The 14,761-nt window shown below is 39.8% G+C and overlaps 1 protein-coding gene across 2 annotated transcripts in view; it reads right to left on the bottom strand.

Moving 5' to 3' along the window:
- Window positions 1-3,635: 3,635 nt before the first annotated feature.
- FARS2 (phenylalanyl-tRNA synthetase 2, mitochondrial) overlaps window positions 3,636-14,761 on the bottom strand; it is a 514,600-nt gene continuing 503,474 nt past the window's right edge. For both annotated transcript variants that reach the window (XM_040353668.1, XM_040353667.1), the window contains exon 8: window positions 3,636-3,852. In XM_040353668.1, the coding sequence (XP_040209602.1) occupies window positions 3,714-3,852 (139 nt within the window). In that variant the 3' untranslated portion in view covers window positions 3,636-3,713. The remainder of the gene's footprint in view (window positions 3,853-14,761) is intronic.

Raw genomic sequence — 14,761 nt, 5'->3', positions numbered from 1 at the left:
GATGTTTTTCTTGGTCTTCCAGATCTTGCTTTAACTTCCACTGTTCCTGATGACTGCCGTTTCTTAATTACATTCCGAACAGAGGATATTGACATCTGAAAATGCTTTGCTATCTTCTTATAGCCTTCTCCAGCTTTGTGAGCGTCAACTATTTTCAGTTTCAGTTTTCTAGACAACTGCGTAGAAGAACCCATGGTGCTGATTGTTGGGACAAGGTCAGATGAGTCTGAGCATTTAAAACCTTTGAGATTGACATCACCTGGTCTTCCCAGACGATGATTGAGAACAATCCATGACACTGGCAGGTCTCAGCTTTGCAAAGGGGGCAGTGCATGCTATAAATTCTGCAGGGTGCCCAAACTTTTGCAGATGCCATTTTTTGTTTTCTGTAATTCTGAAAGTGTAAATTATGGAAATAAAATCTAACTTTTTTGACATATTATAAGAATGTCTAATCTGTAATTTGATGCCTTTTGGAGATTTTTCCATCTTTCCTTGGCTTCGGTATGCACATTAATACAAATTTTTACCTGGGGTGCCCAAACTTTCGATCCCCACTGTATCCCATAGTTTGTAGACGTGATAACTTTTGCACAAATAAATCAATATACGCCTATCTAAACTGATGAATAAATATTTTTTTTTTTTGGATATGTATTATAGCAGAAATTATTGGTCTTTTTTTTTGTTTATAGCCCAAAAAAATTTAACTGCAGAGGTAATCAAATACCACCAAAATAAAGCTATTTGTGGTTAAAAGACATCAATTTTGTTTGGCTACAGGGTCACGACCGCACAATTGTCAGTTAAAGCGACGCAGTGCCGTATCACAAAAAATGGCCTGGTCATTAAGGGGGCAAATCCTTCCGGGGCTGAAGTGGCTGAATAACATTATTTTTTTCACAATTTTTTTTGTTGTTACATACCTTTACCAGTGTAGTACAGTGTCATCATATGACTGAAGTGTTGGTGATCAGGGTCACGACTGGTAACAGTATATATATTTTTCTAACTTTTTTTATTTATTAATTTCATCAGAGTAGTTCAGTGTCACTATAGTAATGGATTATTTTTTTTTTACATTGTTTTTACACTGTTTTACAGAAAAGAAAAGAAACTGTCATGAACGTATTAACCATATATGACAGCTGTGATCACTAGTGATCTGTGATTGGCTACAGTTAATCACATGGTAGAGGGTGCTGTGATTGTGGCAGGTACTATGGGATAGTTGTGGGCTAATAACAGCATAGGCAACACAGCTCTTTAGACATTGTTGACATCACATAGCAATCACATGATCGCCGAGCCCCAAGTATCAGGATTCATAGGGGAGGGGTTGGCAGGAAATGGGCCTGCTATGCCGTAAATTACGTGGTTGTACCTGCACTTGCTACCTCGCCGCAGTATACTGTATGTACTGTGGCGGGGCAGCAAGTGGTTAAATAGTCTTTGTGCCTTTAGTAAATCAACACCCATGTGTTCATGTATCTTTTTTTCTGATGCTGGTGCATTTTGGTTTGCTGAACTGTGGGTATGTAATCTCAAGAAAGGTTTCCTGTAATTATAAATACTTAGAGAAAAGACACACATATTTTTCTCTAAAAGGTTATGACTTTGGCAATAAATCCAATTTTCTGAATTACTGCTGGGAAACACAAACCCTAAGGCGATCTAGATTTCAGCAAGAAAACACAGGAATTTGCCATGAGCCCAGCAGAAATTAAAGTTCATGTGAGAGTTTCACCTCCTTGACATTCATAGTGTTTATCCACCCTGATGGTGTTATTTTAGGATGACACTGTTATTGTTTATCACTGGGTAAGTGGCTCTAAAAAAGAGCATTTTTTTTGCTATTGAGTTAAGAGACAGTCTGCATTAAACAAGGCTAATTTGCACGTTGTGACCTTAGCAGAAAGAGCATTTTATATTCTGTTTGATAGGGGAACATTACTTGATTTTTATTTCCTCACCTTGGGTTATCCCACATGAAAAAAAGCTCTTCTAAGCAATAAGCAATGGCAATATAACATAACTTCAAAGTAATAATAATAATAAAAAAAAAGCTGCAATCTTTTCTGTAAAAAAATATTTAATGGTTAGGGAGTCTCCTGTCTTTCACACAAAGATAACAAATATTTGGGCATGAGCAACTCATCTTTCTGCACCTCAGCATGCCACAGTAGGAATGGGTACAGACACAGCCTGGCCCACATTGCCTCCCAACGATCCTAAAGTGTAATGCCCTGTACACACGATCGGTTCATCCGATTAAAATCCGATGGATTTTTTCATCGGATATCCGATGAAGCTGACTTCCATCAGTCTTGCCTACACACCATCAGTCAAAAATCCGACCGTGCCAAAACGTGATGACGTAAACACAAGAGGTGCTGAGAAAAATGAAGTTCAATGCTTCCGAGCATGCGTCGACTTGATTCTGAGCATGCGTGGATTTTTATTCGATGGAGTTCCACACAGACGATCATATTCTTCTATTCATTTGTTATCCATAGGAAACATTTAAAACATGTTCTATTTTTTAACACCAATGGAAAACGTCTGTTTTCATCGGATAAACCGATCGTGTGTATACAGCTTTGGAAATACTTACCCGACTACTTACTGCATCAGCAAGGTCACATTTAAGTCATAATAAATAATCTTCTGCACCAGAAACTGACCGGAAACTGACTGCATGGTGTGAACTAGAGCCATTGGAATACATGGAAAACACTGTGCATGCATTTTGAGTGCAGAAAAAATGCGCACGGCACGTGAACTGGCCCTAACAGCTAAAAGTGTTTGTTTAAAGAAAAAACAAACAAAAAAACAATATAATCTCTGTTGTTGCTTGAGGCCCGTCCCTGACAGATGGTCCAATCATCCAATTTTACAAAAAATGTACTTTCATATATTAGCCATTAACTAGCTACCCAAATTACATAATAAGCATCACTCATTTTGTTCACTGAATGGAAATACATCATGGATGGAAAATTAGTCATTTGGAATGTATATTGCTTAAAAACAGAAGTAATGTTTTTGCTTTAATAAACATTCTTTGGTTTCATTCCCTCTTTTGTCCTTTGGCAGATTATTTTGGCCTTGCTAGTCATGTTGTCTTTAAGAGAGAGAGACTGTAAACATTCTCAGCATCATCTGTGCCGCCAAAGGGCTTCAAAGCCATTTGTGAATTACGTTTTCGCACTGCGTTCATACTAGCTTTTTATAACCAGTAAATGGTTTGTTTAGGACAGGCATTTTACTAGACTGTATAATTCCATACTTAAGATCACACAAGGGATTTGCTGAGGGGTTTTGAAGGCAGGCCAAAAACTGGAAGGCGTCCATAAGCCCAAACACCATATCAAGCAGGTAACCACGAATAGAGCTAGTAATAAATGTGTAAGATAGCCAAACTCGGTATCGTACTGCAGAAAGTCAAGTAGATGCTATTCAAGGACACAGATCAAACTTATAAAGTTGTGTCTTTAAGCTCTACAGCATCAGTATACAATAACTACTTAAAAAAAGTCATTTTGTATTCAAAAGGTAAAACATCTACAGTATGTATCTAGAGACTAAGAACGAAGACAAACAGACATAAAGACACTGTTAAAAAAACAAATATCCACAGACTAAATCAATTGTTTAATACATTATAAAGCAAGAACGCCTTGATTAACAGTTTACATTATTTATAAGTTGATTTAAAATCTTCCTTCCACACTGAGCTCTTCTATTGCTGATTGTCCAATTTTCTTATGTAATATGCTGACTTCGTCTTGTGTCAGAGTGCGCTCCATGTGTCGATATTTAATGCGGTAGCAATGACTAACTCTCTGGGTCCTGGAAAAACAATAAGTATACTATTAATTACATCAAAAAAGAAAAAGGCATTTTATAAATTCAACAATGTGCAGCTATGCATACCATTTGTATATATATATATATAAAAAAAAAATACAACAAATTCAATCTTTCATTGTATTACAGTATTTTAAGACTAATTGAACCCTTGCTACTGTAACACAGTCAGGCTGCATATACAGTTTTTAATATGGGGCTTTTACTGTTTTAACTGTGCTTCAGAAATCTTAAAAACCCTGTGCTGGCAGCACACAGAAAAGTGGGACTGATTCTATTTCACACAAACCAATTGCCCCGCTCTCCAGTGCTCTAAGGCCTCGTACACACGATAGGTTAACCAGAGGACAACTGTCTGATGGACCGTTTTCATCAGTCCAAACCGATCATGTGTAGGCCCCATAGGTTAATTAACCTTAGGTTAAAAAAAAAGCCAACTTGCTTTAAAATTAACCTATGGATTCCTACCCGATGGGAAAAAAAACGATCGTTAGTAGGCACGTCCATCGGTTAAAAATCCACGCATGCTCAGAATCAAGTCGACGCATGCTTGGAAGCATTGAACTTTGTTTTTTTCAACACGTTGTTGTGTTTTACATCACCGCGTTCTGACACGATCGTTTTTTTAACTGATGGTGTGTAGGCACGACGGACGATCAGTCAGCTTCATAGGTTAACCTATGACAACGATCCTTCAGAACGTTGTCCTCTGGTTAACCTATCGTGTGTATGAGGCCTAACTGGCATTTTCACTTAAACACTGCTCTAATAAACAGTGTTCCCAATCCTCTAGCTGAGCTGTTGATTAGATTAGAGTGTGTTTAAGGGAGGCATGAGAGACCGCTAGAGACCCCAGTGAATGATTTGTGTGACAGTCATGGTCGACACAGGGTATCGCAGTCCCTAAAAGAAACCAATGAGCCCCATATGTCTTACTTACCATCACGCTCCCTTGTTGCTCCAGTGGCTTATATGTCACTGACACAAACCAAGAATGCAAACTAGGAGTTTGGGCTTTACCATCATGACTGCAGAAGGGCTAATACTTCCTTAATAAAAGAATGACATATAAGGGGATGGGAAATCTCTCCCCTATAATCTTGTGAGCCTACTGCCTTTAAAAGAAGTGGGATTCCCATTGGGCCCTCATAATTCTAACTAGAGGCCTAGCAAGTGGACTTGTAAAGGTTCGAGAGGATCCCAAATTGCTAGTCCATGATGAACATCTGCTCACCATTGAATCTCCCAATCTGGTGGAAATATCAATTCAGGAAAACTGATACTTTCTTCATTAATCACCACTCATCTTATTTATAAGACATAGAAGAATTAAAAATATCACTTAAAGTGATTGTAACCCTAAAATAAAAAGATAATAAAAAAAAAAGATCCTGTTCCTTTAAAGCTAGTTGAACAGCATAGTGCTTGTGCAGTCTAATCTGTTCCTTTCTATGCTGTAAAAAAACTGGTTGATCCTGCCTGTTCCTGTGTCCCCCTAGGTGAACTGACCACGGAAATCATAGCTGCTGATCCATAATGCCGTGGTCAGTTTATGTGCCTCAGTCATCCCGCTGCATTAAAGTCTCTCCTCTATCCCCTGCCTGTCAGCTTCTAGTCTGTGAGCGATTTCTTCCCCACCCCCACAGTTATTAGTAGCTGGCAGTAACACCAGAGAGTAGGATTACTGCCAGCCCCTCTGTTCTTATAAGGTACAGTATACTACACAGTGTAAATGTTTTTTTTTAATTATGACGCTAAATACCTTATTTCATATCAGCTCTGTGCAGTCAAGTGACCTCCCGCTGCTCTCTTCCCCCGTATAAGGACTACAGTGGAAGTGGACAGCACAGCGGTCACATAACCTCCCAGCAGACATCAGAGGGGAATCTCAGCCACTCCCGCTGTAGCCCTTGGATTGGGGGAGGAGCCCAGCAGGAGGTCACGTGACCACACAGAGGCGAACTGAAATAACATATTTAGCAGCATCATTTAAAAAAATTTTTTACACTGTGTAGTATACCTTATTAGAGGGAGCTGGCAGTAATCCTACTCTCTGACTTTACAACCAATTTAAGCAGTATTAATGACAAGAAATAATCAAATGGGAGCAAGCATGCTCATTATTGATTGCAGAGATTTAGAAACAGTCAGTGCAAAAGATAAGGATTGTTCCCATAGAAAGGGGTATTTTACTACTTATAAGCCACAGTGAAATGTTTAATTAGCCTGTCAATCTCAATGAAAGACCTCCCCATCTATGGGCAGCCTTCACCTTCCTTAACCATTTCAATACAGGGCACTTCCGCTCCTTCCTGCCCAGGACAATTTTGAGCTTTCAGCGCTGCCGCACTTTGAATTGCAATTGCGCAGTCATGCAACTCTGTACCCAAACTAAATTTTTTATGATTTTCTTTCCACAAATAGAGCTTTATTTTGGTGGTATTTGATCGCCTCTGGGGTTTTTATTCTTTGCTAAACAAACTAAAAAATGACCCAAATTTTTGAAAAAAAAATTTTTTCTTTGTTTCCATTATAAAATTCAGTTTTCTCATTCACGGACATGCACAAATGAGGCAGCACTGATAGGCACTGATGAGGCAGCACTGATGGGCACTGATATGCGGCACTGACAGGTGGCATTGATGGACACTAATAGATGGAACTGATGGGCAGCACTGATAGTGGAGGTACTGACAGGTGTTAATGCTTGGCACTGTGATAAACACTGATTGGCACTATGGTGGGCACTGGTTTGCACTGTGGTGGGCACTGATTGGCACTTCATTGGGCACTGACATGAGTTCATGATGGGGCACTGACTGGCAGCTACTGGGCATCGATTGGCAGCTGATGGGTACATTTGATGGGGGCTGTGCTGATAATCAATGAGCTGATTATCAGCATAGACCCCTCCCCCACTGACAGGGAAAGCTGCCGATCGGCTTTCCCTGTCAGCGCGAACCGAGGAATGCCATTTACCGGCACTTCCTGGTTCACACGATGATCAGGTGTGATTGGTCACAGCTGATCACCTGGTAAGAAGCCTCTGTCAGAGGCTTCTCACCACGATCGGAGATGCAGCGTGTCAGACTGACACGCCGTACTCGCGATCGTCGCGTGCCCCCACCTGTCTGTTATCCTGCTGGACATCATATGATGCTCAGTCAGGATAACAGAACCACTTTCCGTCCGTCAATCTGCTATAGGCCAGGTGGAAAGTGGTTAATCTGAAATGAACAGCAAAATAAAAATAAGCTGTGTACAGATGTAAAATATAATATCAAATACTTTAATCTTTAAATACTGAGAACTGTATTTGTAAATGTGATTTGCATTTATTGGTAGTAATGATGAGTGAAAACTTGGTGTATACATGCTGCTGTTTTATAAAGAAACCTTTGAGTAGACTCCCTGGAGTACTGAACTGATAAATTGTCTGAGTGGTCTACTGGAACAGATACAACTGAAGTGGAATACACATGAGTGTGTATGTATGAAGACAGCATGAAAGAGATCAGTGCTACAGATACGTGAACTGTCATATGAAATTGGCAATCTTGATGTCTTCCAGATATTTCCTGATGCTTGCATCTTGTTTTATATTTCTATTGATTAGACAGATACTTCTGCAGACATAATAAATGTGTGCAGCATGAACCTCAAATGATTTGCCATGTTTTAAAACCTACTCCGTACCTTTACAAAAGGCCAACCTACCTTCCTTTTTCTAAGTCAAAAACATAACACATGTTACAAATTGTGACTTTCAGGAAATCGCTGAAAGTGTGTACGATAAATTTACTGTAAAGAACAGGTCAGTTGCACCTCCAGTCTTGTATTCTTAAGAATGTGTTCTACTCAGTTGAAATACAGCAACCCTTTGGTCTACTGGAGACCTTTATTAAGGTTACTATTGGAAAGGTATGTTGTTCATCTTAAAAATGGAATGACAGAGATAACCTTACTCTCTCCATGAGCTTTAGAATCTTTAGTTTTAGCAAGCTATATTCTCCAAAAACTAGGGTCCATTAATGAGTATGTTACATAACTGGCTGGTTCTATGATAGCATGATACCATTTACTTTTCTGACAATTTGTTTGTTAAAGGCACACAAAGAAGAGCAAATATCAGTGGACATATCAGTGGAAGAGAGGTTAAGACAGAAGACAAAGGGGAAGAAAGTATAAAAAAGACACCATGAAACCCTAATGCCGCGTACACACGGCCGTTTTTAATGTCATGGAAAAAAAAAACTATGTTTTTCTCGACGTGATTCTTGTCACGCTTGCCTTGCATACACACGATCATGAAAAAAAAAATGCTCGAGCAGAGCGCGGTGACATACAACAGGTACGACGGCACTATAAAGGGGAAGTTCCATTCGATTGGCGACACCCTTTGGGCTGATTAGGCAAATTTCCCTTCTCATAAACTTCTTCTGAGCGTGCAGGGTTTTTCCGTTAAAGCCTACACACGACCGTTTTTCATGACATGAAAAACTACGTGAAAATACAGAGCATGTTCTAAATTTTTAATGCCCATTTTTCACGTCAAGTAAAATGCTCTGGAGCCTACACACGATTGTTTTTAATGACCAATTTTAAAAATGGCATTTTTCTCGTCATGAAAAACGGTTGTGTGTACTTAAAAAAAAAAATGGCAACTAGACATGATCAATACCACCAGTTTTGCAGCTGATCTGGAGCAACGTTAGTCTTGTTTACTATGCAATGTGTATTTAAGACCCCTTTCACACTGGGGCGTTTTTCAGGTGCTTTAACGCTAAAAATAGAGCCTGTAAAGCGCCTGAAAGAAGCCTCATCTGCAATCCCAGTGTAAAAGTCTGAGTGCTTTCACACTGAGGCACTGCACTGGCAGAGCGTCGAAAAAAGTCCTGCAAGCAGCTTCTTTGCAGCGCTTTAGGAGTGGTGAATACACTGCTCCTAAAGTGCCCCTTCCCATTGAAATCAATGGGAAGCACCTGCAAAGCGCTTTGGCAGCAGCACTTTGTTGGCACTTTTAACCATTTATTCAGCCACTAGCGGAGGTTAAAAGCGCCCGAAAAATTCCGGTAAAGCGCTGCTAGTTTTAGCAGCACTTTACCAGTGTTTTTTGGGCGCTGGCAGTGTGAAAGGGCTCTAAGACATAGGGATTTGGTCATTAAAAAATAAAATAAAAAAAAACATTGGATAAATGTCAGAGACATCTGCCAGTTATCATGAAATCTGACTGTACTTTGATTAATATTTTTATTTTCTATTATTTTTAGCACTATTTAGTGGCCATAATTCAGTATTTTTCCTGATTGAGGTTCCAGAAAAAAAAAACCCACATTATCGCCTCTAAAGCCAACAACCATAGGAAATTAACATATAGCAAAACACGTAGCGCGGTACCTCTATCTTTTACTTTTAAGGTCACAATGACTATGTATCAGTGATTGTTAAAAATGATTACCATATATGCCTGATAAAACTTTACAGCAGTATATTTAGCATACATACTAGAAAATCATCCCTATATGCATGGAGATTTCAAACGCTCTAAACAAAGAGACACTGTCCATAAAGCGTTTGATAACCGCCTGTGTGAGAGATTTATAAAAAAAAGTCTGCTATACCTCACTTCACAGCTCTTCTCAGCAATCACATAATCAGCTGGCTTTCTCTCTCCTCTCCAGAGTGATGTCAGTGGGGACATTTTTAGCCCCGCCCACTGCATCTATCAGACGGGGAGAGAAGAAAGCCAGCTGATCATGTGATCACTAAGAAGAGCTCTGAAATAAGGTATAGCAGGCTTTTTTTTAAATAAATCCCTCACACAAGATTAGAACACAGAGGGGATAGTATGAAGATGTGAAAGTGGCTTAACAACTGTGTAATTCACATGGGCAATGAGACACATATTCTATGATTGGCCATGTGCTGTGTTCAGGTAGGACATCCACTTTTATGAGGACACAGCCACGTAAATCAATTTGACAGCAGTGCAGGTAAGCAGACAGTGTGCATTCAGATCCACACACCTGAACCCACATGGCTGTCAAAATTAGTCAAGCAGCTGTATCTGTGAACGTTTAAGCCCCTTAAACACCTGGCCCATTCATGGACTATGGGTATTAGCATCCATGTGAATGAGGCTCAAGTGGCTAGACTGTGGCCAGTGAGAGTACAAAAATACCACCTGCGTCAATGGGAGTACACAATGCCCAGGTTTTGTGGTTTGTGGGGATGGAATATTGTTGCTGTCAGTGGAAGGGAAAGTGCCCCATCATTGGTATAATTGGGAGGCATAGTGTGCCATTGTTGGTGCCAGTGGTAAAAACAGTGCCCCATTATTGCTTACCGTGGGAGGAATAGTGCCACATCATTGGTTTTAGTGGAAGACATAAAGCCCCTTCATTATCAATGGAAGGTAGAGTCCCCCCAAAGTCAAGTTAAAGCAGAAGTAAACTCTCCTATCGTTTTCAGCCAGGGAAGCTACCAGATTGGCCATTATTTGATCATCAATTGCCATTATGCTGCACATGTGATCAAATTATGCCATTTGATGGTTTAAAGTGGTTGTAAACCCCCCCAAAAAAAAAAATATATAAATAAAAACCTGCAAGACAAAGGCATAATGAGCTAGTATGCCTAACATAGTAGCTCATTATGAATTATTTACCTTAGATCGAAGCCCCCAAAGCCGTCCTCATCTCCCCCTCCTGCCGCAGACATCTCTCCGGAAGGTTACTTCTGGGTACTGGCAAAGCCGGCATTAGCCATTAAGAAAACCAGCATTCTCAGTGCGCCTGCACCGTTGTCTATGGTGCGAATGCGCCATAGACAACGGCATATTCCTTTTGGCAAATATCTCCTAAACCATGTAGGTTTAGGAGATATTGCAAACACCTACAGGTAAGCCTTAATCTAGGCTTACCTGTAGGTGTAACTTCCCACAGAAGTGGTTGAAAGCAGAAACAATGTGACAGCTACATTTCCGGTTCTATTTTTTGAAACTGTTAAATTAATTGGTTTAACTACGACTTTAAATGCAAGAAAAGAGCCGAATATGGCCTACAGACCACATTTCGGGAACCACTGCTATATACAAATGGAATAATATAAGATAATTTCAAAGTCATACCGTTTTCTAAAGTATGTTACATGTACATAGTTATGAAATCTTACTATCCACATGTGATATGATCGGTGGGTTCATTTAGACACCAGGCTGTCCTAGGCAAGCACCATTTATGTGTCATATGATGATTTTATTTAAAAGAATGCATAAGTGGAAGTTTAATTTGGTCTTTGTATTGAAGAACCACGTTTCATATGTACAGACTACAAAACAGCAAAGGAAAGATGATTTCAAATCTAAATAGCCATCTGTATCATCTGAATATCTGCTGCACCCTTCTTAGTTCTCTTGCTAATTTCAGCTATACATATTTAGAGGTGGACAAAAGAAAGAAACAATCAAGGAAAAAAGGTTATCACAACGTGCAGTTTGAAATGCTCTTATGATAGGTACAGCCCTGAAAAAGATACAATGAGGTTGATTAACCACTTAAGACCCGGACCAAAATGCAGCTAAAGGACCTTGCCCCTTTTTGCGATTCGGCACTGCGTCGCTTTAACTGACAAGTGCGCGGTCGTGCGACGTGGCTCCCAAACAAAATTGGCGTCTTTTTTTCTTGCGCTATAAACAAAAATAGAGCGACAATTTTGAAAAAAATAAAATATTTTTTACTTTTTGCTATAATAAATATCCCCCAAAAATATATAAAAAAAATTTTTTTTCCTCAGTTTAGGCCGATACGTATTCTTCTACATATTTTTGGTATAAAAAATCGCAATAAGGGTTTATCGGTTGGTTTGCGCAAAATTTATAGCGTTTACAAAATAGGGGATAGTTTTATTGCATTTTTATTAATTTTTTTTTTTTTACTACTAATGGCGGCGATCAGCGATTTTTTTCATGACTGCAACATTATGGCAGACACTTCGGACAATTTTGACACATTTTGGGGACCATTGTCATTTTCACAGCAAAAAATGCATTTAAAATGCATTGTTTATTGTGAAAATGACAATTGCAGTTTGGGAGTTAACCACAGGGGGCGGCGCTGATGGGGTTATGTGTGACCTCAAGTGTGTTTACAACTGTAGGGGGGTGTGGCTGTAGGTGTGACATCATCGATTGTGTTCCCCTATAAAAGGGATCACACGATCGATGACGCCGCCACAGTGAAGAACGGGGAAGCCGTGTTTACACACGGCTCTCCCCGTTCTTCAGCTCTGGGGGCCGATCGCGGGACTCCAGCGGCGATCAGGTCCGCGATTCTCGCAGCTTCGGACCGGGTCATGGGAGCGCGCTGTGGGCGCGCGCCCGCAACCCCCTGGCTGGGCTTAAAGGACAACGTACCTATACGTTGATGTGCCCAGCCGTGCCATTCTGCCGACGTGAAGGGGTCGTTAAGTGGTTAAAGCAGAACTTTAGTCATTTTTCCATCTATTAAATCTTCTGCCCTTGTTGCTTTAACTTTGGATAGTAAAACATTTTTTTTCTGCCAGTAAATACCTTAAACAGCCCACTTCTAGTTTCTTGTCTGGTAAAAAGCCTAGGCTTATGACATCATGCACAGCTCTCTCTCTCACTCTCGTGAGAGTTTGCCAGGAATGGAGAAGGGATGAGTTATAAGAGGGCCAATGAGAGCTGCAGAGATGGAGGTGTGCCTCTGTGTGTCTGTGTAACTCCAGGAACTGAACAGGCAGCAGCTTCAGCTACCCACAGTCAAAATGGTTGCAGCTAAACTCAGTGGAGGGCGCTTTCTGCAACATATTTGGCAAGTACAGAATTACAGTATTTTTAAAATAATATGCAAAGTGGTTGGAGGTAAGCTTCAGAATGGCAAAGATGTTTTTATTACAAATGATTTGAGCAGACTGCAGTTCCTCTTTAATTACTAAAACTGGAGATAGCAAAATCTAGTGCAGCTCTGCATAAAAACCAATCACCTTCCAGTTTTTTTTCTCCAAAGCTTAATTGAACAAGCTGAAGTTAGAAGCTGATGTACTGCTGCACAACATTAAAGCCCTATATATTATACATTTTTCAGCATATCTAAAGCTAAAATATATTTTTTTTAACCTGAAAAATAAAAACCAAAGCAGTTATCGCATCTAAGAACTAGTAAGTTTTATATACATTTTAACATGGAACCAATACTTAACTGATCCACTAACTACCTGAAGAAAAACCTCAGTACATCACTTATCAACCCGGAGAAAGAACGCAATATATAATGGGGAAAAACGTATGCACATTACAATGGTCACTAGGGAAAGACCTCTGTATATTATACTGACCACCGAAGAAATACCCCTGCATATTACAATGACCTATACACACTATGCTGTCCATCAAGTGAAGTACCTCTGCATAGTGCAGTGCCCACTTGGTGATATACATTTACATAGTATGCTTTTCCACAAGAAAATGGCATCTGTATATTACAATGCCCACTTGGTAAAAGACTTCTATGTATTATGCTGACCACTGGGAGAAATACCTCTGCATATTTAATTGAACAACAGGTATTTATGTATACTACAATGTCTGTCCCGTATATACTCGTGTATAAGCCGACCCGAATATAAGCTGAGGCACCTAATTTTACCACAAAAAAATGGGAAAACTTATTGACTTGAGTATAATCCTAGGGTGTCCATCTGCATGCCTCACTGTGTCCATGTCTCACTGTGCCCATGCCTCACTGTGCCCATGCCTCACGATGCCCATGCTTCACTGTGTCCTTGACTAGATTGACGTTTAAAATGGGAGTCTATGGAAGGGGTGCCCGAATTTGAAAAATCGGTTCTCCCCAGCCGTAGGTCCCCAAGACAACAAACTTTGCACACTTGAAGAGGACCGGTACCAGTTCCCCAAAGTCCGAGAGATCAGGAGCAAAAAGGTGACTCGAGTATAAGCCGAGGGGGGCATTTTCAGCACAAAAAAATGTGCTGAAAAACTTGGCTTATACTCGAGTATATACGGTAATACAGGGAAAAAGTCTTCTACATACTCTGTTAAACGCTAAGAAAAGGTTATTCTGTATATTACAATGACCACTGGGGGAAGCCCTCTACGTATTATGCTATCCACCAGAAAATGTATCTTTGTATATGACAATGACCACTGGGAAAAAGGCTTCTGTTTATTATGGCATATTCGAAGGGAAGTACCTCTGTATAATACACATTGGGAAAAGACCTCTACATGCCATGCCTACAGGGTCTGCATTTTACAAAACTCAAAGTTTTTAACTTTAGTACTGTACCTATCAGCAGATACACCAAAAAGCTGTATACATTCATGTGTCTATTATTTTTTTTTCTGCGCAACAGCCTACAATATGAAATTATTCTATTCCTGTAACACCAAATAACTAGTAAGAATATGATGTTCCCTAGAGTTCTCTCTAACCTTTCAGTTATGTCCAGAGATGGCAGCACATATTAAAACTTACTGGTGTGTATCACTCAAGGGCTCCCTTATCAATTCACATTTACCGTTAATAAATATTTGTACATCTTACTACGTTAACATCAAGGCACTTAAGATATCATTATATGCTTCAATCAGATGGGTGCAAGCGAAAACACGTTCCCTAATTATTTATTCATTTTGTTTAAAATGAACAGTCTCCTTGTAGATTCTCTGAGCTCTGTAATGCTGACAAAACGACCTGTCAGAAAGCATATAATTCCAGCCCTTTAGCACTACCGCTATAAATCCAATTAGGCATGGAAAGAATTTAGTCCATATATGTCTTTAATAGCAACAAATCCCAGTTGCATAAAGCAAGGTTTATCTTCCAGTACGAAGATTGATTTTTTTACC

The sequence above is a fragment of the Rana temporaria genome, chromosome 5 (assembly GCF_905171775.1).
Source record: "Rana temporaria chromosome 5, aRanTem1.1, whole genome shotgun sequence".
Taxonomy (NCBI): Eukaryota; Metazoa; Chordata; class Amphibia; order Anura; family Ranidae; genus Rana; species Rana temporaria.
Note: the sequence above shows the minus strand (reverse complement) of the source record. Positions and strands in the feature narration are given on the sequence as shown.